The 27,351-nt window shown below is 39.5% G+C and overlaps 2 protein-coding genes across 2 annotated transcripts; both read right to left on the bottom strand.

Annotated features, from left to right (window-relative positions):
• Positions 1 to 232: 232 nt before the first annotated feature.
• On the bottom strand, positions 233 to 26,804 carry LOC132791353 (uncharacterized). Its single transcript, XM_060800230.1, has 10 exons — positions 26,365 to 26,804; positions 11,164 to 11,627; positions 8,212 to 9,468; positions 7,988 to 8,118; positions 3,354 to 3,584; positions 2,954 to 3,281; positions 2,714 to 2,884; positions 2,198 to 2,486; positions 1,697 to 2,135; positions 233 to 1,636 (listed from the first exon to the last, which is right to left on the bottom strand). Exons 2-10 carry the CDS (start codon positions 11,324 to 11,326, stop codon positions 749 to 751), a joined length of 3,897 nt encoding a protein of 1,298 aa, XP_060656213.1. The 5' UTR covers positions 11,327 to 11,627; positions 26,365 to 26,804; the 3' UTR covers positions 233 to 748.
• LOC132791357 (cilia- and flagella-associated protein 157) lies at positions 4,189 to 6,339 on the bottom strand. Its single transcript, XM_060800239.1, has one exon. The coding sequence runs from the start codon at positions 6,237 to 6,239 to the stop codon at positions 4,446 to 4,448; it is 1,794 nt and encodes a 597-aa protein (XP_060656222.1). The 5' UTR covers positions 6,240 to 6,339; the 3' UTR covers positions 4,189 to 4,445.
• Positions 26,805 to 27,351: the final 547 nt, after the last annotated feature.

Here is a 27,351-nt window from a genome sequence, read left to right as displayed (position 1 = left end):
TATCGCAAAATTGCTCTACAGAGATATTTCTTAGCTGCAGAGCAAAGAAATATTTCTGTAGAAATTCGGTATTTGTTTGTTTTTCAATGTTAATGTATTTAATGACTTTATTTTTGGTGTCTTTTTGTGTATATGTATCGTATATATTAATATATGATGGCTAAGAGCTACAGTCAAATGGATTTAATATCAACTTGTATACATAGTGATCTAATAATACTCTTTTGACGGATCGCTTCAACTATCGAAGTTTTTATCAGCTGCTTCTTATTACGAGTATACCAATTTTGAAATCCAGAATTTAAATATTTTTACACGATAGTTCATCATAATAATACTGCCGATAGTTGATCTTGCTCCTTGCTTATTAAATAAAACTGAATTTTGACTAGATTTTGATAAGTAAACAATAAATAATCACAAAAGGCCGCAATAAAGGGTTTTTAAGTTGAAAATGGCAATCGAATGATACGAATACAAAGCATAAACTTAATCTAATGACTAGCATCGTGTTTAAGATAATTTAATTATTTACATATTTGATTTGATTCTTGGATGAAAACCAATGCTTGAGCTTTACTCGAGCCTATAATTGAACCAACCTAAGTTAAATGTAAATCTTCCTGAATCTAACCTATTGGTGGTCTTATATGCGTACTGCTGATATATGTTGCTACCCGTAACACATACTATCCTTAACTAAATTTAAGAACTCTTCTATATACAAGCTATTGATTTGCTTCCCTACTTATACGGCAGCCTCTTTCGATCTGGTTCTTATGGCACCATCCATGGCCTGATGTTTTTGCTTCAGATTAGCTGCCTCATAGTCACTGCCACTTTCATCAGCGAACTGAATATCCTCCAGAGCAAGATACTCTTGCAGATCACTTGAGCCCTTCTCCACCAGCGTTTCCTTTTCGACATATGAACCCGTCATGGATTGAGTCGAGTCCACGCTATCCGTCATCTTCGACACGTTCTGATGCACTGCAGCAATTTCCGCTATGTGTTTAGTAGCTGCACTCGGACGCAGTGTCTCCGATCCCGATCCCAATGCCAGCTCGTTGCTCAGCTTCAGCTGTTGTCTGGCTTGACGTCGCTGTTTGCGAGACATGTACGGCGTGGGCTGTTTGGTTGGCGTCTTCTGCGATGTGCTGCTCTTCTGATGCGTTTCGCAGGGCGACGTTGCCTTCGACTGCTGCTGGCTGCTGGGCAGCGAACGTTCCTCCGAGCTGGGCGTATTTTCAGCCGTTGTGCCCTTGCTACCGGGGCACAAATAATGTCCATACTTGGGCATTTGGATTTCCTCGTAGAGTGGATTTGTTTCCTCGGGCACAGATGCTGGCTCGGGCGTTTTGTCCTCATCCTCACGCTCGGGCGTCTCCTCGAATGGCGGTATCCATATGCAATAGGCGGGATCCATGCCCAGATAAGAGCCAGGCGCCGCACCCGCATTGATTACATTGTAATCATAGTAGTCCATCTCCAGTTCCTCCTGATTGCCCAGCGAGAACTCGGAGCCGGGACGTGTGAGCAGCTTCTTGCGGTTCTGTTGATCCTTGGACTCCTTGGGATTGCTGGTCGTCCGTATGGTCGCTGTGCTGACCACGCTCGCCGCCGGCGAATAGCAGCCCTAAGAAACAAGGAGTTGCATTAACAGATCTCTAAATGACAGAAGCGAATCCCTACTCACGTTGGTCAGCGAGGCGCTTACACTGCGCGATCCCATGCGACCTAAGCAAAGCGAACCGGAGCCGGAGTTCAGTGACTTGGCATCCCGCAAACTCTCGTCCAGGCGAGAGCTGAGCAGCTTCAACGTAACTGCATCGTAGCGATCCGAGTACTTGCTCATTCTTTTGCTATTGAGTGGCGGACTATTGCACAGTGAGCTCATTCCCGACGAAATGATCGATTCCGAGTCCCTGGCACTGTCCTTGGAGCTCAGCGGATCGGGCGGTGAATCTATCTTGGCAGTGTCATTGATATGCTGCAGTTCCAGCTCAGCTTCGCCTGACGACGGCGAGCCAACAGGACTAAGACTCTCTGCACCCGGTGACAGGGATGTCAAGGAGGCACGTTCATTGCGTAGCGTCAGCATTGAAGCGTTGCTGCCAAATCCAGCTGCTTCCTCGCTGCAAAAAAACAGAATGTTTATGACAATTGCTTATTTTTGTATGCGACTTCAGCGACTTACCCATTGTGGGCCATTTGCTCGTCTGCGTCGGCATCTTTGAACTCCGTCTCATCAGTAACATGCTCCACATCGGCGCTTTCCCGCAAGATGGAGTGCCGCAGTTGACGCTTGGGTCGCATTTTCACCAGATAAATCACCTCGGAGAGCAGCGTGGTCGTCGAAATGGCACGAGACGGTGGCCCATGCAACGAGCTGAGGGATGCGCGGGGCGTATGCAGATGGGAGCCCTCGTCCTGACGTCGCGCCACAGCCAAATGATACTTGCGATAACGCACCACATATTGGGCACCTGTTGAAGGAGTGACAGAGTTATGCGCAAGTCTCTTTGTGCTACGCTGACAATTGTTTTTCTCGCTGGCAAAAAGTCGCAACCATGTTGACAATAAACTTGCAAGCATCATGGAAGCATATTGTCAAAGCTCAATTTATGACGTCACAGACAGCAACGAACTTATGGGTCTGCAGCCCTGGCTTGCGTTTGCCCTGCCGCCATTTTGAAAATGGCAATTTACTCACCCAAAAGCGCACTTATTAGAATGATGATGCTGGCAAATATCATGGCGCTGAGATGAACCAATGTGAAACGCATCTTGGAGAGCGGTTTCTTTTGCACGCTGCTGCTGCGACTCTTCACAGACAATCTTGTCGCCGCCAGAATTGTGCTGCTATTGCTCATGCCTCTGACAACTAACATAAGAAAAGAAAAAGCAGTTAACAAACTGTACTCAACGTTTTCTTATCACAATTTTGGCTCACCCAATTGCCTGACGTTGGCCATGAAGCCACCGGTGCAGGATGCAGCATCGTAGCCAGCGCTTGACGTTGAATTTCCGCTTGTGTCGCCAGAAAAGAATTCCACCAAAAGCTGTGCCCCCGTCGACTCGACAGTCAACGGAACACCGATATGACCAGACCCATCAACAGCAGGACGCCTTATGCCACCTGCCCCCGCAGCGCCGTTGCCATTAAGCTCCACCAACAATGTGGAGGACAACGAGGGACCATCGCGCACCTTGATGTACTGTGTGCCACATGGCAGGCGCAGGAAGCTGAGTTGCAAGGAGATAGTTTCCTCCCCGTCAACCTAGATAGAGAAGTTATTTTTAATTACTATGCTTTAATGAATATGTATGTGGCTTTTGAAAGCGAAGTCTACCTGTATGAGCCAGAAACTGCGTCCGGGACAACTTTGCGTAGCCCCAGCTATGATGCGTTTGGGTTTCGATGAACCCAGATGCACAATGCAGCCACAACGGCAGCCAGGTCCAATCTCTTGATTAAGCTCAGTCACATTAGACTTGGTGAGCATGTGGCCGCTTGTCTCATAGATACAGTCCCAGGTGTCAGCAATGCTCTTGTTGCACTTCTCCGTTTGCACAGATGGACCCTACAAAATGTACGAGATAGAGATGAAAATTAATCTTTTATTCATTCGAGTGTTTGTTAGAGAAATGGTATTTAATTGGTACTTAGTACTTTTTAAATTATAACAAATATGCTATTCCTTTAAGTCCCAATACATAAACATAGATTCCAATAAAATTAATATAGTATTATAAGACTTTTCCCCTTAAGCAGATGTTAAGCATTTATTCATCAATTAACTCAGGTTCTTTATATTTCTGTAAAGACCAATCTTTACTGCATACATTCATATTAACAGAAAGGATTAATCAGAAAGTCTAAAATGTGTAAAGTTCAATCAAATACATTACTAAGGTGATGACATTTAATTTACGCATCATTTTCAATTAATTCCAAATTAAATTAAATTAAATATCAGTCTTTCAACAGTCCATTAGGGACAATGACTCAGAAACTCATATCTCAATGTAGATCTTAATTCAATAAAGTTTTTACTAAAATGATGGCACCTAATTTGTATGCAATTTTCTCGTGTTTAGTTCCAAATTATTATTTTTCCTATAATTAACATCATTACCCAACCATTTAAATATAAATTCAGCATTCGTAAAAATTAATCCTTAATATGTCCTTAATTTGGACGTATGTTTATTTATTTTTTTAAATAATAGTATGCACATCATCAAACCTCAACATATAATTGAGATAATTATTCTAATGTTCTTTCTCTTGTCATAGTCCCTTTCCAAAATGGTCATTCAGCTTCTTGTTCTCTTGTAGTCAGATGCACTTAATTTCACAATAAGTCTTATATTTGTAAGCATTTCCAACATTTCACAATAAGTCTTATATTTGTAAGCATTTCCAATATGCAATAAAATTGTTAATAGAAGAGATGTATCTCAAACTCGTCCTCTTCATCCAGTTCCTCTTCCTCGCCCATTGGACCTGAGGTGGTGCCCACCGTGGTCACACTGTGCGCAGATTTGGTGTCAATAATCTTATCTTCCTGTTTGGTTAGCGGCATAATAGCTGGAGCTGCTGCACTGCCTTCACTGCTCTCCTTCTTCACCGACACAGAAGAGCTGGAGCCCTCGGGCTCCTCAAGTGGCTCTTCGTCCATTTCGACTATGTCATCCTCGCGAGATGAGGACACATACAACGTGGTGCCCATCTCCACATCAATGATGTTGGCACGTTCGCCGCGCTTCTCAACATCGCCAGCCTGAACCTGTCCCTTGAGCAGACAATCGGGCAACGTCACACGCAGATCGGGCAGCGGCTTGCGCACCTCGGTCTCGAAGAGATCGCAAACAGCTGGCCGTGGCTTGTGTGGCATGAAGCCCATCTTGCCGGGAGTGTACAACTCTGATGTGGCGGTTTCAATCGTTTCTATAGATGGAGTCTTGGGCAGCTCAGCCGAATGCGAACTAACGATATTCATCAGCTGGGTAAGCAAATCAATGCGTGCCAGTTTGTTCATGGAGAGAGCTTCCTCGCGTACTTCTTGGATGACATGTGGTTCATCCACATTGGCCTCCTCCAGTCGCTCGGGGAAGAGCGTGACGCCCTGTTGGGTGATGATGGCATCGCGCACCGTTGCCTTGATCTGCTGAATGATGCCGCGCAGTCGCACAATCTCGCCCTCGTGCTGATCGTGCATCGCTTCCAAGTGCTTCTTTTCCAGCATCATGTTCTCGACGCGTCGACACAGCGATCTCACCTTACCAGCTGCGTCCTTGTTGGTCTCGTCCAACTGCTGCTCGGTTTTCTGTTGTTCCTCGTAGGCACGACGATATTGCAATGCCTCCACATACTTGGCTTTGAGTGTCTCGTAGTTGTGCGTCAATCCCTCGATGATCTTGATTTTGTTGATGGAGTTGCGCACCAGCTCGTTCTTAATCTGATCCAAGGCGCTGTACTGCTCGATGATCTCCTTGTGCTTTTCCTTCTGGTTGTTGTACTGCTGCTGTATCTTGATCTGCGACATCACCAGCATATCGATCTCCTTCTGCAGTGCAATATTCTCACGGATCAGGCGACGCGTGTAGCCCGCATTGCGAATCTCGCTGGAACGCGTAAAATCCTCCGAGACTTGCAGCAGCTTTGCCTCCACCTCCTTCTTGAGTGCATCCTTCTCAACAACAGCAGCTTGTTCCATGTTGTAGAGCGCTTCCTTGTGATATTTCTCCTTCTCCTTAATCTCCGACTCCTGATCATCGAACTTGGCGAGCAGCACATCGCGCTGAATGCGAAATTCGTCCAGCGAATTCAATTTGCCATTGAGCAACTTGATCTCCGATGTCAACTGATCGTGCATCGCCTTGTATTTGCCCTCCAAGTCCGCGATTTTCTCCTGGGCCACACGATTCTCCTCGTCACGCACCTTAGATACCTCTACCAAGCGCTCCTCCAGCTCCGTTATCGAATTATTACGTTCTGCAAGTGTTCGTTCCAAATGGGCAGCCACATCTGTGCGATCATGATCAATGTCCTGCAGCTTGGCAGTCATCACCACATTCGCCTCATCGAGACTCGCTAGATGAGCCCGAAGTCGGGCCAATTTCTGATTCAAGTCAGTGATTTGCAGTTCATAGAAGGTCCTGTCCACTTGTGACACCTTATTCGCCTCCTTATCCTTGGATTTGCTCTTCGATGACTTTCGTTTCGGCGGCATTGTGTAAGTTATAATTCAACTCTTAATTCGATTTAAATGAAATTTTGTGTACAAATGAATTCAAATGTATTTCGTCTGTTGGCATGCTAAGCGAAATTTTGTATTTTGTTTATTTATCAGCATTTCTGATAAACAAAAATTAACCGAATGGTTGTCAAGACAATGTGTGAAAGCTTTTAACATAAGCTTACGGCTTAGCACTGTCCTTAAAAGCTTTTACAAGTCTAACTTTTAACAACGTATTAATGCAACTCCTGATAATACTTACACCTGTATTATAATCTCACTTAAGCTTCATTTCGAGAGTGCTCGACATTATTCTAGCACAAAACAAAGCGAATATTCGTAAGTAAAAAAGCTCTGCAACTAGTATAGTTTTTTCACAATTGCTGCAAAAGACAAAAGTGTGCTGCAATCGCTTAATTTTCCTGTCGGAAGTTTTTCGATAATGAAGTGGAGCTTCGCCAACAATGGAGGACACCAGAGACAAAGCTCAACGGGATGCTCCATTGTGATATGGCAGGAAATGTAATTGCACCTTGCACGTGTAGCATATTTGCATTTGTATTTACACGTTGTTCTCATATTTTAATAGCACAAATACTCGCAACAATTACGTTTTTGTTTTGTGAATAAAAGTGGGAAACTTTTGTCTTGACCTTTTCTTGTTAGTTACTTAAATGCTGTAAAGGAAATGCTACATCAAATGAGAAATATTTTTGCATACCGAAGTTTTAAGTATCCAAGTATTTTTAAGATAACATCTAAAGTTACAAACAAAGCAACAAACAGACAGAAAAATATACAGATACAATTTAACCCTGACTCTGTTTTATATTCACAAACTATAAAAAGTTTTTCAATGCAATCTAATCTTAAAAATCATGAAAACTGGATTAAAGTCTAGCGATAGTTGAGATCTATCTGAATTACTCAGCAGAGTGTTCACAGTGCACATTAAATTTAGTGAATCGTTAAGTTATTTCATAGCATAGTTTGAGGCGCCAATCGCAAAACATGGCAAGCTCTGTATGTATAAAACTTGAAAAGGGTGGCAACATTGTAAATTTGCCACGCAATCTGGAGCAAGTGTCGCACTGTTGTAACAATCTGCCAGACACCCGAGACAACAAACATGGCCGCCGGCAATAGCCTATCCCCACTCCCTCTCTCTCTTGCCCTCTCTTCCTCACCCTTCACGCCTCCCACACAACCGAATCATACACACTAGGCAATGTGAACCCGCCCCGCCCCGCCTCGCCTCGCCCTCTATCACCATTTTTTTTTATTGTCGGCACAACAATGAGATATGGAGCTCGTAGTTGTTGATACGAATAGTGCACAAAAGGGAGGAGAAAGAGCAAAAGTAAAACATGAACTCAAATGTTAACCCGCCTAAGCTGCACACACGCACACACACACCGATACACGCAGACACATGTCTGTGTAAGCATGTGTGAGTGCGTGTCAGTGTGAATAAGTTGTGCGAGCTCAATTTATTGCATGAGTGCGAGCGATGAAGGCAGAAAGCGGAAGGCGAAAGGCAGAAGAGATGGCGAGTCAAAAGTAAAAGTAACAAGCGAAAGTTCTGCACGTAGCCAAAAAATTAGGATAGTAAATAAAATGCTTAACTTTAGAGATTTACACACAAGAATAGGAAAGGAGACTTAACAAGCGGAAAAGAAGACTTAACTTAGAAAGTACTACATATGTACATATGAACATAGATGGATGGCAGTTATGCATACCTCACAGAATTTGGCTCCATAACGCGGCGGCGGCGAATCACAGAATCGATAACGATTGCGCGTGCCTCCCAGGCAATTGGTCGAGCAAGGTGTCCACTCGCTCCAGCTGCCCCAGCCACCGGTGTCGGAATCTGTGAAGTTGCAAGCAGTTAAGTAGATTAACATTGACTCATACGCAGAGGAACTACATAAGCCTCTTAGAGACGGGGAGAAGTTGCACTTACCACTCACTGGCAAGGTGGGCACACAGTCCATGCGCACATCCGCCACAGCACCGGATATCGCCTGGCTGACATAAACGAAGCAGTACTCCACATACTTCTCGGAGAACAGTTCGCAGTTAAAGTACAGTGAGTGCTGGCTCTTGATGACCCGCTGCTCGGCAACGTAGTGCAGCGTTGTGGGTGGCTTCAGTGAGGCGACATCGGCACGCAACTTGGCATAGAGACGCACTCGATCGCCCTGCTCGAGAATGCAGCCCGGATACTCATAGAGGACGCCCACACCCGAGTGTGGATCACAGGGAAAGATGCTTCTCGCATACACATTGAACACAAACTCGTCGCTCCAATCCACGCTGATCAAGCGCCGCGTCGTCGGCACATTCAGAGTGGTCAGCATTGGACGCAATTGCACCGCATAGTTCCCTGCCAGACCAAACAGCTCGCAGCCCAGATGCAACGTCTTCAGCTTGGGAAAACCGCGCACCTGCTCGGCAAAGAGCACGCTCGACTTGGACACATTACTCAAGCTGTGAGCACAGCTGCGATCCTTGCCACAATAGACAAGCTCCAGCCAAAACTCGGGCAACGACGGCTGCTCCCCATGCAGGGCACGCTCGCAGTTGACTTCCGGAAAGCGCAACGTGACGTTCACCGGCGATTTGGGATACGTGCGCAACGTAAGCGGACTCACAATCATCTCGGCACTGGGCCATCGCACGTCCAGCGTCTGCAGCAGTCGCTCATCCTGCGACGGCATCAAAGTGGTTGTGGTCAGCTCATTGCTGACTTCATTAGAGTCGATTGTGGTGGTCTTGAGATTCCTAACCACCTGCATCTCATAGAGACCACCGCGCACAAAGGTCTGACACGGCACCGTGATCTGGGTGACGTTCTGTCGCGGATCCGGAAAGAGCGGTATATTCTGGACAATCTCTTTGCGTCGTCGCTGCAACACCACCGAACTCCTGTTGCTCTCCTCGGCGGCAGCATCATTAATGATTTTGCTAATGACTAAAGTGCTCATTATGGTGTTCAGCCTGCTGCTGCCCTCCGCATCCATGTTTAAGTGGGTGTCGCTGACATTCAGTGTTGTTGTTGTTGTTGTTGTCGTTGCTGTAACCGACTCTGTTGTTGTGGTTGAAGGCGAAATTTGTGCATCGTCCTCGCTGAATTGGATCTGCACATGCAGGTCGCCGCTGAGTGCAGTGAATGTGCTTGGGGACATCAGGCGACCCCTTCGAACAGCCAGCACGTGACCTTTTGTTGAAATCGAGTCACATTCACCAAACAGAATCGTCGAGAGGGGGTTGGAGTTGGAGTTGGAGTTGAGTTCAGTTGAAGTTGGCAACGAACAAAACGAACAAATTAATCATCACATGCAAAGAAGAGAGATAAGAATTATGCACAAGCCTTTGTAATTTATTTCTTATTGTCTGACAGCAGCGGGAGTTCTGCTCTCGTGTCACGCCCTCTTTCCCATCGCATCACGCCCTCTGCTTTGTTGTTGGTTAAGTGCCTTCAGTTGGTGGCATAGGCAAAACCGAGAAAACGATTGCGATTGCGATTCCGAATGGGAATGCGAATGTCGGAACGAATGATGAATGTTCTCGCTCACATTCCTAATGTCATCCTAATGGCAGCCACAAACAGACAGCGACTAAACGATAGCAGTGACATCTTTAGGCCAAAGTGCCATCACTAACGGGCTGCGATTTTGATGGATTGACAAATTTGTGAGGCACTCATAAATAATGAGTATTTAATAGGTGCAAGACAATGACTTGATGCTAAAGTAAAAGAAAAGTAATAGTACGAACTGAAAGATTGTTTTCTAATAATGTCATCTTTATCTCAAAATGATTGATTGCTTAGAATGACAGATAGAAGTTTCTTATTGACTTGTGAATATTAAAAATTTAACAGATAGTAGACAAAGTAATTCTGATTGATTAAGTGAATGATTGATTGTTAAATCAATATTAGTTCATAATTAATGAAAATAGAGGTGAAAGTTCGAAAATAAAGAAATTAAGTCTTAAGGATGTATTCTTTAGGAAAATAGCAATCTCTTTTTATATTTCTAGGTATAAATGAAAGTGAAAGACTGTCTTTACTGACTGACTTTAGACATCTTTTCTTTAGAGGAATAACAATCAAAGCGTCAGCAAAGTAAAAGGCTATCGTACTTAATTAACTTTGAAGGATGTTTTCATTAGACAAACAACAATCTTTATTTACCTCAACTTAGTCTTGACTAATGTAAGCAAATGTAAAACAACTTTTGTAAAGAACATTTAATCGATTCGTGTTTTTTCCATTTCTCGCTTCTCTCTTTTAAAAAGCTATTTGAGCGCTGATTGACAAGAAATGTCAATGAATGCAACATTATTGGAAATGATGTGAATGAACTAAGTCAATGATTGAGCGTAACTCAATTTGAGCAGGAAGTGTTACAGATCCAATTCAGATTGCGTTTTAGCTGAATAACAAAATTCTTTGAATTGCTTTCAAGTGCACTATTTTGAGGGGTTGTTCTTTCTCCCTTTTATCCTTTTCCTTGTAATTTATCTGGGTTTTTCTTTACCGCAAAGAGTCACGACACTTTCGACTTTGCACCAAGGGTGCTAGTTATGAGATAAACTTAGCACCCGAAAGAACATCTTTACCTATTCTAAAGGGCTTAATTCCCAAGACAACCTCATAGATAAACATACCATAAATCAGTCTTAGGCTTAAAGGTTAAATAAATAGAATAAAAGTATTTCGCAATTGGCATTACTTTTATGAAGAACAAAGACTAATTCCTGACAAAGTAACGCTTGGTTTATGATAGATGCTGCCAAGAGAAAGACAAATACGAGAAGGCAAAAAAAACAGAAAGGAGGACAACACACAAATTGGAGATTCAGACGTTCTTTCATTTACATCGCACCGGGGGCGACTGTCACTCACTTGTGGAGGAGCAGCAGTAGCATAGAAGGAACATTATTGATGATATCATAATCTTCCACTTGACTACTGATTTCAGGCCTGACGCTGACGTGCCAACTGTCTTCTTCCGCTTTCGATTCGTTGGCATTTTCCTTCTTGTGCGCTTCCTTCGAGCCATCGTCATCTCTGGTCTAGTCGTCACTCGATGTGGCTCTGGCTGTTGCTGTGTTCTTGATGTTGGTGTTGTTGTCTCGGGGCAAGACGAATTGAGCCGTTATTGTTGTGGCAAGCTCGGCGCCTTACCAGACATACCCAATACCCAGCTCAAGGGGTGGTGAGTATTCGTTCTTGGCAAGGGGTCGTCGCTCAACCGAGTTGGGTTTGCAATTCACTTCTGTTATTTATTTGTATTGTGTTCGTGGCGGTCGGAACGCTTTCAGATGCTCCATTAGAAATTAATGTCAATGGCTTTCGCTCCAGCATTGCTGTAAAGAAAATGAAACACACAAAAAGCAAAAAAGAAATCGTTAAAACAAATTGAACAATAACTTGTCCAAAAGTCGAGATGTTGCTCTAAGTTATGATCCCCCGCAACGCAAAAGGAAGAAAGCACTAATAAATTGTCTATTATTAATTCAATTTTCTATGAAAATGATTAAAATACAAAAGAGACCTGCGACAAATGGCTATTTGATATCCTTAATGGACATTTTCCAATGTAACGCGAGTGCGATGGAATTTTGTTTATTATCCACAGCAGCTCATGATTTGCTGTTTTAACGCAATTTATCCATTGTTCTCCCCTTGGCTAGCGAGCTGTTTAACGACCTGCTTAGAGGCATTCACATTTATCTTTCATCATATTAAAATAAATATTTGCTTGGCCAGACTCTTGTTTGTTTATTTTCGCTAAAATTTTGATGAAATGCGCACACACAACAAATGTGTTTTCATAAATAAAATCGCCCAATTACTAAGCTAAATTCTTAACACATTTTGATAACTGATCTGCATTAATTTTAACGGAATAAATTTCGGAATTTGTTGGAACAACCCATTTAAGGTTTGTTTTTTCTGTGTTTTGTTTGTAAAATCCGACTGTCATTTAGCTGTGTCCGCTCATTAATTACTATTGCGTGAGTCTGTTCATTATGTCAGCTGTGCAGTGGATCTTCCAGTTGGTCTAATTTGGTTTCGACAACCATCCTAATGGGAGGTGGTCCACCAAAAACCACACGTGCCACAGCAGGGTGATATTTCAAATAGCTTTTCCCGAAAACGGGGGATGATAATAACAGTTAAATGTTTCAAGCACATTGAAAACCATCAAAAGGAAAAATGCTTAAATATTCTGTGCACAATCTAACAACAACAAAAATACTCAGAGCGATAAACACTTTCAACAGACTGAATGAAAATGGCATAATAGAGCAATAAAATTGAAACATTTGTATGACTTAGGCGTACTTATAAATATTTTAAGCACATAAATGTGTTATTTATTAGAACTATTTTTACTCCCTTTTTAATATTGTGAGAGACAAAATGTATTTCACGTTTTCAAATATTCAAAACGAATTTCAGCATCTAGTTGCCCTTTGGCTTTTTAAATAATAATTTACTTTTTTTTTGCTATTCTAACATTGCAAGAAAAAATAAAAAATGCCACATATTCAATTTAATAAACAATTTTCATATCAATATTTAATATAAAATCAAATTTATTGTCACTCTTTTTATATATCAGTCTTTTCTGACTTTTCACATACAGTGAAATTTGTATCTCGCCTGCCAAAAGTGTAAAATATGCGTGAAATATTTTCAATAGAGCGCCGCCTAACAGTTTCACTGTATTTAAATTTAGCTTGAATCAGATATGCTAACCATAAATTATTGACAACAACGACAGCAGCAGCCAAACTCCCACAAAGTGTAATTTTCGCTTGGGCTCTTTGAACCAATTAAAAGCCCCTGATATGAAATCCCATGTTAAATTGCAAATGTGTTTTGTAACACTAAACGGGAGGCACAACAGCAGCTGCAGTGTTAGCTACTGAGACTAAATGACCAAGCGATGGGCTAGTAGTAAATTTACAATCAATTGCACATTTTACACTGCCAATCATTCAATCTTTCTCTGCTTACTCTCCGTCGCCGTCTCCCTCTGCCTGTCTCTCTCTGTATCTATCTTCTATCTCGGCACCAGCATCATCATAAATATTGATGGAGCGTGGAGCGTGGAGCGTGGAGAGAGAAGCGAGTGAAAGACTGTGCGTAAATCTGCCTTTAATGTGCCACATGGGGGTCCGCCGAAAACTATTAACTGCACCAAGCGACCGCCCATTGCTGAATGTTTCCCAATGTGTCCTGTGCCTCGGCCTTCTGCTTTCGGTATCTGCATCCTAATGCTGGGCAGACTTGTCGCAGCGTGGAAAATCAAAGCAATTGCGTCTGCAAATTGCGAATTTCAAAGAGGAGGAGACTAGCCGACAAAAGTGGGCAGCAAAAGGTTGCATGTTGTGTTGCTGTTGCTGTTGCTGTTGCGAGGGCAGTTTGATAGGCAAAATGTCAATGGCCCCGTGCATGACCAGTTGGCGTGTGGCGTGTGGCGTGTGGAGTGTGGCATTGTGGCAGTGAGGCAAGCAGTGGCTCGTATTTCCGCCCTTGTCCTTACTTGATTATACTTTCTGTGTGCCTGCCTCGACTTTTCCATGCCATGCACATTTTATAGACTTTAACTTTGTGTATGTGTCCTGTGTCCTCTCTATTCGCGACGGGGTTGGAATTTACCCGAGTGCTGAAATGCGCAGCATAAAAAAAAAACAGAAAAAAAACCGAAATGAAAACGACAAGAAAGAATGAAAAAAGGAAATGCATACAAAATATATATGTAAGGGAAATGCTTGGCTCGCTTCGAATACGCTTGTCGTATTCAAACATTTACACGCTCTGTTTACCTCTAATCAGTAGATAAGCATGAGAACACGCTCACCACAAAATTATATTTACTACTCTGCATGCGGTGTCCCCTTATCCCCTCATCCCCTCATGCCCTCATGCCTTGCAAAATGTAAATAAATTTGTGAAAATGCGCAGAACCCTAATGGATTTTAAAGCGTTATTATGTCATCAATGGGCTTACGACAATGTGTGTGTTTATTAAATTCATTCTTAATTCATACATAACATCAAAATATTCATATACTTTGCGGCAGTTTATTTAAAGAAGATTATCGTTCAATGTGCTTAGTAAGTTGACTGAATGCTAAAGCGATGCATGTGCACAGAAATGATTCAGTGATAAGCACATTTTAAACAAACATGTTCAGCACTACACAGAGAAAAAAAATAAATTGCAAAACTTGAGTTTTCCATCCTTAAAAACAAATCTTGAAATTTTGATATAGGTTTATAATCGGGTATTTCCCATAAAATGTTGATCTTGTCTTAAGAATTACATTTTTACTTATTTAAATCATGATTGAAGATTTTTGATTTTATCACAATGTTTTTCTTGCATAATTAAATAGTAAAAATAATCGACATAATACAAGTAGTTATCAAAAAAACATAGCTTCTTTTAAAAAATACTATTTGGTATTAAATTTAAGAATTTTGGTATTAAAATATGAAGTATTTTCATACTTGGGTTAACTAAATTTGGGATTATTCAAATATCAAACCTATTCTGACATAATTCATTAACCACGGTTGTTTTTATAATATAATATTCGACATAATTGGAATTGGTAACAACAAAGCCAGTTTAATTTAAGAAATATTATTTGGTATTAAATTTAGGAAGTTTAGTATGAAAAAAATTAAATATTTCCTAAACTAATTCCAGGATTATCCAGATATTGAACTTTATCTCACATTCCTCGCATTTACCCCGACTTTTTTCAGTGTACATAACTTAATATTATTTTGAGGATTTCATTACACAGTTTCACAGCACACACATTAAAAATGGTTTATTAAAGTGTTTATCAAAATGTTTATTAATACTTAAAGATGGCGTCTCTTTTAGTGTGAGCATAACCCCGAAATTTAATAGCTCTTTGATAGCCGACAGCAAGAAAATTAAATATTTCCTGCGGCAATGTGATTTGCACTGCACTTTAAATGTTATATTTAAATAGCTATGGGTTTTAATTGCACTTTACAGTGCAGAAAGAGACAACACAAAAACCTTTAAAAATATTTATGCTTGGATTGTTTTCGTTTAGCAAAAACATTGCTGTTAATTAAAAGCGTTGCACAATGCAATTTTAATTGCAGAAATTATTGATCTCAAAAATGCAAAAAGCTCTTCAAAGACGAAAGAAATGCTTGAGAGTCACTTGAATCAAATTTAAGCTTCCTTCAGCTGCAATGCTGAGGAATTTCATTAAGCAAGAATGGCAAGAAATAAAATGAAATGTTAGTTAACAAAGAGTGGAATGAAATAAACTGAAAATGTTATTGCAAACAAAAAACACAAAAAAAAATGGGCAACCGCATTTTCCTTTCCGCTCTCCCTTTTATCGCCTCAACTTATGACAAACTCGAGCAAATCTTTTGGCTTTCTTTACGTTCCGCTCTTGTTTATTTCGGGTTACCTTAAACTACATTCGAGTGCTATAAGTAGAACCAGGTGAGTCGACAGACAGTGACAGCAGCAGCTGCTACAGCTACTGGAGGGGAAGCAACGAGGGCAAGTGCTGCTTTTAGTCATGACAAAACTGCACTTGACCCCAAACCCCCCAAAAATATATGTATATATAAAGTGTACAAAGCAAACAGCAAAAACTGACAGCTGTACAAAATATTACGTATACGCGCTGTTGCATTTGACTGGCAGCATAAAAAAGGAAATGATTTCCTGAATGCGGATAGAGATTACGTGTGGGATTGGCGCGATGTCAACTTTATAGCTATGGCCATAACCATGGCAATGACCCGCAACAATAGTTTATGAGCACTTCTTCAGCTAGACCAATTAATTAAGTAACACAATTTCACAGTTCGCTTTAAAGTTGCATGTGCAACGAATCGTGTGGACGCGTATCGGATGCGACATGCAAGCGACAAGCGAGTGCCACACAAATTATCGGCAAATTATGTGACAGACGCGATTTTCCACAACAGCAGCCATGACAGCAGAAGCAACAGCAGCAGCAGCAACATGAAGTCAGGATGAGAATGAGGATTGACTGACTGCATTGCAATATGAAAGAGAAAGAGTGTTAAGCACTTCCGCTTCTGCTTAGTTAAAGCAAGTGCTAACAACACACACACGCACACACTCGTAGTGGTAACTCCCTTATCAAAACTAAGTAAGTCTAGTCTGAGGGAATATTAAAATAGCTGCCACGCCCACAAACCCACACACACACATTTACGCGACACCCACAACACACACACTAGACACACAGTGCACACACTAGTCCAGTGGTTGAGTTTATCCTTAGTGCTCTCCACTTTATGTAGCTGTCGTCATATCTCGGCGCCAGGTGAGTTCAGCTCAACCCCCTTTCAACTCTCATTGCCGCCCCCCTCCTTACCCAATGAGGTCCATTTAAAACAACTCAGACGGGCGAAAGGGGTGACTCTGCCCATATGGAAATACGCCTGCATACTTATAAATAAAAAAGGCTGAAGAAGAAAGCAACAACTGCTAACATACGTCGTACACAGCAAGAAACTTAGAATATTAAGTGAAGTCCAAAACAAATGCACATAAAAAAAATAAATTATGTGATTTGCACATACGAAAACAGAATCATATTTTAAGCAAAGGCTTCGGTTAGAACTTTAGACAGCAAAAATCATCGGATAAGAAACAAAATCAATCAAACATGTATAGTATATTGATGCATACAACTTTAATGTTTCTTGCTAATTAAATAATATACTAATACAATATCAATATACCAACTTTATTTGATAACTTCCTCACAGCATACTGATTCAATATACCAACTTCATTTGATAACTTGCCACAGCATTAATGACCCATAGCTTAATTAACAAGGAAATACATAAAATAAATAACTTAGTTTACTTTTAACTTGTATTGTACATTTTTTTTGCCACAACAGGCACATATCTTGCTAAATAAATGATACTGACTCAAAATACTAAATGTATATGATAACTTCATTGGATAGCTTTCTAATTCTTTATACTAACTCAGTTACTCGATTGGAGAACTTGCTCCAAGCATTAATACAAAATGTAACCATAGCTTTATTAACCTAGACTCAACGAAATATTTAATTTAGTCTACCTAAATATATATTTAGTTTAGTTTAAAAAAAAGTGGTTCTACTGTGATTATCAATTATTAACTTGTTTCCTTAATAAATCAGTATTCTTATATACCAATTTTGTGCCAAATTCATAAATTTAAAAACAAACTATCTATACAATACATATCTACATTTTTGACATTAGAATATCGTATGACAATTTTAGCTAGTTAATCTTTTCTCTCAATGTACGCATACTTACGTATGCACAAACAAACACATGTACATACATACATATGTATGTGCCATACATTCATACACATTCGCATAATGTACAATGTTCTATGCACATATGGCCAGACAGCCGGAGGCAAATGCTTGGATTGCATGCAAGCGAATGCTGAAAGGACCCCGACCCCCAATTGACAAGGAGCATAGAGCAAGAGAAAGAAAGAAAGAGAGAGAAGAGAGGGAGAGAGCAGAGAGGTGGCAAGAGTGTCAGCAGCTCCTTGGGCTACCTCTGGCTCAAGCCTTATGAGTTTTGCCGCTCGACTACTCAATATTTGACTAGCTTCGTCTATCGTCTATGGGCATATCAGCAGCTTCTAAGCAGCTCTAACAATGAGCACTGCGCAGTGGCGTCCTCAAGGGGGAGCGCCAGCAGTTACTTACTATTACAAGTAAACTTCAACTATTTGCAGTTCAACTTTCACTAACAACTTTCACCTCACAATGCAATTTAACCAGCTGCTAAGACTTGTGCACAAGTTATGCTCTACAGTAATGCATAGTTTAACAAGGGAATGCACTTGGCATGTAATTTGTAGAATTTGGATTATAACATGCTTATTAGTAAGTACTTGTATAAGCAATTAAATGCCTATTGCATACTCGTATTAGAGGATAAGCAATTTGAGCATACGATTGCGAAGAGCACACAAATAAAATTGCTTTGATAGTATTATTTGTTTATTATAGAAATATAAAAGTCACTGACTCTTAATGAAACCAAAGTCAAAAGGTAATTTAGAAATTTTTAAATTTTTACGAGTATTAAAAGCAATAATTAGCAAGTAAGAAATCTAAAAGAAAGAAGGACTGTGAGATACCCGCTACCTATTTTAAATAAAAGCAGAACAGTGCGGTATTAATTTTAAAATATATCAAAATAATATACAGTAAAAGTACTAAATTCAAAATATACCATAGAGTGCCAAATATACCAGATTGTCAGCCAAAGCAACTAATACCCGATTAGCAACCAAATTTCCAGTAATCATTAAAACTATAGTTATTAGTGTCTAACCAAGATCAAGAATATATATATAAGTATACAACTTTTGTATTCCGGTTGTAGATACCGAGGGAAGAAAGTAACTTGAAAGTATCGACTGAATAATTCTTTCGTTATTTTATATTCTGAAACTACGAAATCGAGCAAATTTAATAGAAATCTAATCAATATTATAAACTTAATAATAAATTTTCTCAAAACAGTAAATTCTATATGCTACCTTAAGATGCAATATCAATGTCATAAACTGCTTTAACATAATATAATAAAAACAAAAATAAATGTGTTTCACACAACTTTTTTATAATACATAATTCAACAGTCTCAAAGCAGCATAAAATTGCATTTGAATTTAATTTCTTTGTTATTTATTAATTAATATTCCATTGTTATTAAACTAATTCTCTATTATTTCTGATAACTTCCTTTGTTGTCCCCTCTTTCGCTATGCTTACGCCTCTGTTGTTGCAATTGACGATGCTTCGAAGCAGAACCAGTGACTGAACCATAAACTAAGACAGAGCAGACAACAACAATTTATCACATTACACACCCGCATACACACTTCCAAATGTGTGTGTGTGTGTGTGTGTGTTAACATGTTCTGCAGCTTTAGTTTTGGATGCAGCAGAAGCAGCAGCATCACTCGAATGTGCATATGAAGTCGCTTTGCCATGTTGTCAATTGATATTAGAACGGATTCTGTGGCTGCTCTGTGCAATGTCCGTGTTTGTGGTGCACAGAGAGACTTCTGGGAGCTGTTGGGCTTTCCATTGAATGGTTCCGACTGCCTCGAGATATGCACAAAGGAGATGCCAATTAATTAATTAAAAGACATGCAAACAATTTAATATTTGGATTTGAAGGCAGTTGCCAATATCGAAGCGGGGAAATCAAACGCATATTATGAATTATGTTGTTATGACCACAAACTATGTGTGCAAGCATGAATACACACACACACACAATCGCACACACACACTCAGAAATACCACTAAGTATATTGCAATCGATTTTTGAAACCGCAGATAAAAAAAAAATTCTGTGGTGAGAATATTATTGAATTGTGGGTCAATTGTGAAGGGGATGAAACCACGCGAAATAAACTGGGACAAACCGAAATCACGATATGGAAACCACACAATCGAAAAACCAGAAAAAAAGAGAAAAGAACGCAGCATACAAACAACAACAGCTGAATCATAGATTCATATTTGTCTTAGGAACTGAATCCCGTCAAGCGACGCCACAGTTTTCCCCAGATATTCCTCTTTGGTTGGTGGTTGTGTGATTGTGTAGCCACATCTCATTTAGTGATTGTTATGCTCGATTTGCTATACATATTTATTTAGATTTATGCTGGGCTGCTGCTGCTGCTGCTGCTGGCCCGACTTCATTAGATGTCATTGACGTCTCAAACAGCTGGATACATTCCCCAACTGGCTCCTCCCCTTCCGCCCTTCCGCCCTTTTCCTTACTCTCTTCTTTTTTTGTGCTGAGTTGTGAATTTTTAAGGCCGACTTTGCGGCGCCACCGAATTGATTTCTATTAACCGGAGACGCCGCAATGTTGACAGGCTACAAACATAAGCAATTTAAATGTATTATGTCGCATTATGTATTAATGTTTAAAGCAGTTTAAAGCTAAGCTGATGCCTGACATTTGATAAAGTGCCTCTTTTGTTTTGGGTATTAAACTTCATTTTTATTTCGATAATTCTGTGATTTAATTCTCTCTGTTATTTAAACCATCCAACATCAACAAAAATAACACAAAGTGCAGCAAATTTTTATACCCGCCCCCATTTAAGATTACTGAAAGTTTGGTTGCAAACAGATAAATATTTTAGAAGTTATTTAAGAAATAATTCTGGTATACTTTGTGCTCTAAGGTATAGTTTAAATGCAGTACTATATCAATATACCAAATATAAAAGTTGGTATATTTTAGTATTTATGGTATATAATTTTGGTATATTTTAAGAATAATAGTGTTTTGCTTTTATTCATTATCAGTAGCGGGTATATCACAGTCGAGCACACTCGACTGTTGCTTTCTTTATGTTAGATATAAAATATAACTTATTTATAAAAAGTTTGTTAGATGCACACTCTCGCAGGGAGATCCCGGGGGTGAAATTCTGTAGCTCAAAATAATAATGCTGCAATAATGTTGTTGACAGCGCAATAACAATTTTTCACTGTTTGACTCTTTTCTATAAACACTACTATGTGTGTATTATTATTAAATTCCACATTTCAACTTTTTCAATTTAACACTGCTTCAGGCATTAATTTAGCACGTTTCATTTCGTATTATTGTAAACAGATAAATATAACATATTTACTTTTTACTTTTTGCCATTGTAAAATTCAAATGAAGCGCGTCCCAAATAACTGTGCTACACTTTTTTTCGCATTGTGAAATTCAAATGAAAACAGACCCATATAAGTATGCTATCTTTTTTTTGCTTGCGAAATTCCATAGAAGAATTGAATCCACAGTTGAACTGTTTGCTAAAAATAGAATAAGAGAATTAGCACAACTATCTCTTGAGACCGGCATGCAGAATCACAAGCCAGAGAGAGAACTGCTCGCTTTTTGCTTTTATTTGTTTTAAATATGCAACAGTTGCGATTGCTCAACGAAGCCACAGTAATTGCTGTATGAAATCGTGTTGTTGGTCGGCAGTGGCTTTAATTAATAACTAAACACGCGGCTGAATAATGAAAATGTAATGTATGCGAAAGTATTTGCGGCATGCTTCCAGTGCTTACCAAAAGCACTTGTGCAAGCATCCCAATTAATTATACGGGTTTTGCTAAATGAGTTTCAATATCGTGTTTTGCATTTATTTTTTCCATAATTTTTTGTGTAAACTCATGAATAAAATTACAAAAAAAGCAAAAAATATTTGGAACGCGCAAAAATGTAATCAACCAAGGGATCATTAAATTTTTCTATTCTATCAGAGACCAGGGTCCGAGAGTCGAGGAATCTGCATACAAACTACGGTTTCTGTCGTCAGCTGGCCTTCAAATTTGGCTGTCGGATAAATCTAATTTGAATACGCGCAGAAATGTTCGTCCCTCGCCTCCCCGTTTGTGGAGAAGCGACTGCCAACAGACACATCATAGACGGCACCTCCTTATCGTTGCCACACTTTTGAGACAGGAATGCTTGCTTGGCAGTAAACTCATAAATAAGACGCCGACGAGGGGGGCGAGAAAGAAACGAAACAGTCAAGTGAGATTGAGACTAAGGTGAACCAGGAAGCAACAAACCACTCAACACCTGGAAGGGGGAAACATCATGAGCAGATGGAGGCGAGGAAGGAGGAGTGGAAGCTGGAGCTGGAGGCAGCAGCACAGTGGCTGCGATTTATGTGTGTGCCGTCAACTGCCAAGCGCAAGTAAATTAAATTTGTTTTTTTTTGCTGTTTTTGTATCTCTGGTAATGAAATATTTTATTGAATTTTATTGCTGTCGAATTTATAGCACACATGTAAATTGGATTTTTTGAGTTCGAAGGCATTTTTACAGCGTGTGTGAGCGCTTGGCATCGTCATCGTCATCCTGTAAGCGGATGCGGCAATTCAGTTTAATTTTATAAGCTATTGTCCTGGAAATTACAAGACTTGATTTACCCACAAGTGGGCACTCCGTTGAGGTGCTTCCGCCAGCAACTTTCTATTTTATAAAAACAATTTTGTGCTATCCTCACGGCGATATAGTTAAGCAGAGCATTTGGATTAAGATCTTTTTGTTGCTCTAACAAGTTCTGTTGAAAATATTATAGAGAAAAGTAAGTAACTTGTTTTCTGCTTTTCTGTTTTATAATTGTAAGGCATTGTTGTGAGAGAGAACTTTCCATTTCTATAACCTTACCACAATCTCTCAAGTCGATTTCATTTATGTCCGGCACTTAGATTGCCTCTGCAGATAGTTGAAGAACTTCCCTTTCATAAGTGGCATATCAAAGTCAAAAGAGCAATTCCCTGGCTTTTTGTTTAGGTCAGACCTTTGCTGTTTAATACAATAGGCTTTGGCGCTGTAAATGACAGCATCTGATTTCCTTTGCTCACAGGTAGGAAAAGACCTAAAGCGAGCCTGTAAATTGCTTTACGTATCTGTCTGGGGAAATAGACTTTCAGTAGTTGTGTTTAGCCACAAAAATGCAAATAAATGTCAAATGCTTTCAGCGGCATAACGTTGAAAACTTTTACTTCAACTGAGAATAAACTAGAAACTTATGCAATTAAGTACACTGCAAGTTCTTCAAGTGGAAACGAAAAGCGAGCTGCGAGGCTGCGAGATGCGAAAACCAAAGAGCCAACACAGCCCTGGAAACGCATCAAGCAAAATTGAATGACTCTTGGCAAGAAGTGAGCAAAAAGCGAGCTAGCAACTTATTTCAGCTAAATGAGAAAATTATTATACGCACCCAAGAAAATGGCACCAAACAGTCCAAGGATTATTATACTATATAATATAGCATACACTCGGATAAATTATGTATTTGGATGTCGGCTTGATTCGCAAAAGTGGACCTCAAACTCAAGCAAACAGTGCGTAAATTTTGCCATTAGTTGAAGTTGAAGTTTAAATTACAATTAAACACAGTGAAGCCATCCAAAAGAACAACGTTTCCCTCTTCAATAGTCGGACGTTGTAATGCGATACGATTGGCAGTGTGTCTGTGTGTATGAGGATTCAGTACTTACAGCACGTTCGGAAGCCCTGTGAGCCAATGTAAATTGTTGGCTAAACCAATTACTAATCCAAGGATTCTTTTCAAGCCAACGCTGAGGGGTATATGCATTGACTTTCGATATAATCAACACTTAGCAGGAAATTGCAAAATTCATTAAGGTTTGGAAGGAATGTAAATAATAAAAGTATATCATCTAGGGTCTGCCATATACAATTATATTTTAATATATTATCGGTTATATTAGTAAATATTTGGAAAAGTTTTATTTCATTTGAAGATTACTTAACTATCAATTTTCATCATCTCACTTTAACACAATTTCTGTATTACATTTTCAAATGTAAAAAAGTGTTTTAAGCTCGTTATCTTTACATGAAATTTGTATAAATATTAAAAAGATAAAGAAAATATATTAATTGAAGTATGTATGTCTTCTACAATCCCAAGCTACTTGATGTTAATTTTATAAATAATAAAGTTGCAATAATATTCCGATTAAAATATTATCGACAAATTATTGTTTTAAATTCATTTATAAACTAGCACAACAAAATATATTTCTATTTTTCAGATCATCTATTTCGCCTATGGTATTTAAAAATACAACATTAAAGTATTTAAAAATTCTTTTTGAATATTTCTATTCTGATATTTATGTAAATACTGTTCTATTCCAATCTGTGATATTTATCTATTATACTTCTATCAATTTTTCCATTTTGACATGAAACAATGAAAGAATTTTATCAAATACTTTTATTATATTTTTTAGTGTGTGCTAGTCTCAATACAATTTCAATTACGACCATCTCCTGAAGCCACTTTGCAAATATTTAATTAAAGAGCTGCAAAATGAAAAAACTTTTGTTCTTTTTAGAATGTGTGAAGGGTGTGCATGAAAAATATTTAATATACAATCAGGTAACACTAAACTGCAGGACTTCATTTATGTTAACTTGCACAACATGATAATACCATCAGCCAGCTCAAAAGATTCTCATTAATTATAAGCTTCTAAGGGAAGTCTCATGTTCTTCGTTTGCAGACAGCTTCGCCAGCTGCAATGGCCGAAGATTTAATGCAAGAAACAACGACGACGACGTCGACGACGACACTAAACTACTAAAACAATCTGTGGGCTTTAGTTTGGACGATGGCAAAAACTATTTGCAAATTAAATTAAAGAAAAGCAAACTAAAAGTTTTACTCTTTGTGTTGTGCTTAACTTTGCAAGATGACAAGCGAAGGTTAAACTAACTTTAAATATTTTACATCCACTGTCAGTTGCCAGTGTGGTAATACACAATATTTTTTTTGTTGTTTTTTTTTATGAACTCTTTGCTCTTTCTCACCGTCTGTCTATCCTCCACATTTAACTCCCCTGATTCGCATGCTTGTGTCCCTTGGTCGCTTGGCAACCTGAGCAAAGAATTTTCTGCACTTTTTAATAGTTTTTCATTTGGAAAACCACTAAAAAGTTTGCTGTGCTTCAGTTTTAAATACTTTTACCGTTCGTTGCGTTTTTCATCACCCATCACAAAAAAGAATGTTGTTACATTTTATGAGTGTTAAACGTGGCATATGCGTAATTTTCACTTTTCCCCAGCCATTTATTTAAAATATGAACACAAAATACCCATTTCACTTAGTGCTCGCTCTCTTTCTCTCTTTCTCTCTTGTTCTCTTTCTCTGTTTCTCTTACTTCCCTTGGCTGTCTATCGCATGTCAGTAATTCATTATTTTACTACCTCACGATGTGTGTGCAGTTTGTGGCGTTCTTCGCCACTTTTATTCCATTTTTGGACAACCCCCACTAAGGTCAGCAGTGTGCAGTTTCACTCCAAAGGAAACCGACAACAACTGAAATGGTGTTTTTCTTAACATTTGAGCAAATTATTTGGACTTTCCCTTTGTTCATGCTGTCGATTACACTGTCTGGCCTGTCATTCAGCCGAGTAATATGCTATATCACGTAGCTAGTAATTATCTTGCGATATTGTAAACCAATTTACGTTATTACAATGCTTTACGTACTGCTGACTCGTTGACTATAGCATGCGAACATATTTCTCCGACTGTTTGTCTACACTGAACAAAGTTCGAATAATATTATTTTACGATTTCTATGGAATTCAGTTAAAGTACTTTCACTGTAAGAAAATAGTATACATGATGTTGAGCTAGTTGTTTTTCTTTACAGAACAAAGCTATAATAATATTGATTTTCGAGTTATATTTAATTTGAAAGAAGGTATTGATATGAGTGTAAATATTATTCATAGGTTTGTGTATACACTCAAGTCTGGTCTTACATAGCTAACTCATTTGTAATGCCTGTTCATAATATTCTATATTTTATATACGGACTTTGATAAAAATATATAAATTCATGAGATCTTTATAATAAATTACTAAACCAACATAAATGTTTGCAGATTAACAGATTAGAGTGTTGACATTTATGTATTTCTTAAGTTTAGAAAATAATTTTTGTTCCGTTTTGAACTGCCTATTTAGAGTAATTTGTCTAGATGTCGAGATGTAAAGTCATACCCAAAACCCGATTATATTTATACACATTTCTTCACTTTTTTTTAAGGAAAGTTAAGAAATTGTAAGACAAGTTAGAACTGGGTTCAATGCAATTTGTTAGTCATAGCTCACATAATTTCTAAGAACTTTGAATTCCAAAGTTCGGACAAATAAGAAAAGAATAATTATCATATCTTTGTTTATCGTAAATGTTTATCAAATTTTTGTCGGCTCACTTTAAGTGAGCTTTATTTTGGTACACTTTCAATTGATTATCCCATACCTGTCCGTCAGCTAAAAAACACCCCAAATTGCATGTGATTTTAAAGACACCACCAACAAACAACAACAAGAAGAAGAGGAACACCAAATTGCACACTCCTCTCTCTCTCTCTCTTTCGCTCTCCCTCATTCTCAGTGGCGGACATACCGTTAATTGAGATCGCTTACCTGTCCAGCAATCTAAGCTGCAGCCATTAGCTGGTGGTGCACTAAAAAGTCAGTTGTAAACTAAAGTGCCACTTGGAGGGGATACAAATTGTGGTGCTGAAAAAGACGCCATGGCAATCAGAAGGGCCATTGTTTGCATTTGGCAGTTGCCATTTTCACAGAGATTTCAAAAACACGCACACGCACACACACATAAATACAGAATTCACAAAATTTTCAAGTGGCGCTCAAGCAGACACTACAACGCGTTGGGCCGGGTATAAACAATACTTTATATTTCCCGGCTTTTTGCTAAGGTGACTCACAAAGAACCGACGGATGCGTTGGTAACAACACGTTGTACGAGTGCGATGGCAAAAACGAACGAGAGTCTGTTGATAGACAATCAAAAATGTTTGCGACTCGATTTGCGAGTGGACTTTCACCCACGTACGGCGGGCGATGCGTGTAAACTGACAGCCAAACGCGCCACGCGACTCGAATCATGCTGGCAAAGCACAAAACAAGCGACGAGCGCATACACGAGCAGCACGTCCAGCCGAGGATTCCCTTCGACAAAGCGCACGACGAGCGCCGGTCAGCGATGCAGTCGAAGCGGGACAGGAAGTAGCGTGATCAGGAGCGTGAGCGAGAGAGAGCGAAAACAGAAGGTGGTTGTTTAACCAGCCAGTTTAACGGCGGCGGGGCGATTCACCCCAGCGGGGTGGTTTGGGTGGTTGGACTTATTTTGCACGCCATGTAGTATAACGAGTATTGCGACGCGTCGTCGTCTGTTGTGTGTTTTAATTCAGAAATCAGGAGCAGGGAGGGTGGGTGGCATGGCTTTAGCATAAACTAAAGGTGATTGTTTCTCGTGACTTCAAACTCGAATCGAGCCAAAACGTTTCGTGTCACGCACCGTAAGGGATTTCTTACTTTTAGTGTTGGAAAACGATTTGCTTGACACAAACCGCGCAAAAATCACATTCAAATGTTAAAAAAAAAATT

Source organism: Drosophila nasuta, chromosome 3 (genome assembly GCF_023558535.2).
Source record: "Drosophila nasuta strain 15112-1781.00 chromosome 3, ASM2355853v1, whole genome shotgun sequence".
Classification (NCBI taxonomy): Eukaryota; Metazoa; Arthropoda; class Insecta; order Diptera; family Drosophilidae; genus Drosophila; species Drosophila nasuta.
The sequence above is the reverse complement of the archived record's forward strand: the minus strand, read 5'-3'. Positions and strand labels throughout refer to the sequence as shown.

Coding starts and splice junctions, on each gene's coding strand:
- LOC132791357 (XM_060800239.1), bottom strand. CDS start 6,239: ATGCCGCCGAAACGAAAGTCATCGAAGAGCAAATCCAAGGATAAGGAG.
- LOC132791353 (XM_060800230.1), bottom strand. CDS start 11,326: ATGACGATGGCTCGAAGGAAGCGCACAAGAAGGAAAATGCCAACGAAT. Junction 8,119..8,211: donor GCCCACCTTGCCAGTGAGTG/GTAAGTGCAACT, acceptor GCAACTTCACAG/ATTCCGACACCGGTGGCTGG. Junction 2,487..2,713: donor TCTAATAAGTGCGCTTTTGG/GTGAGTAAATTG, acceptor CTCCTTCAACAG/GTGCCCAATATGTGGTGCGT.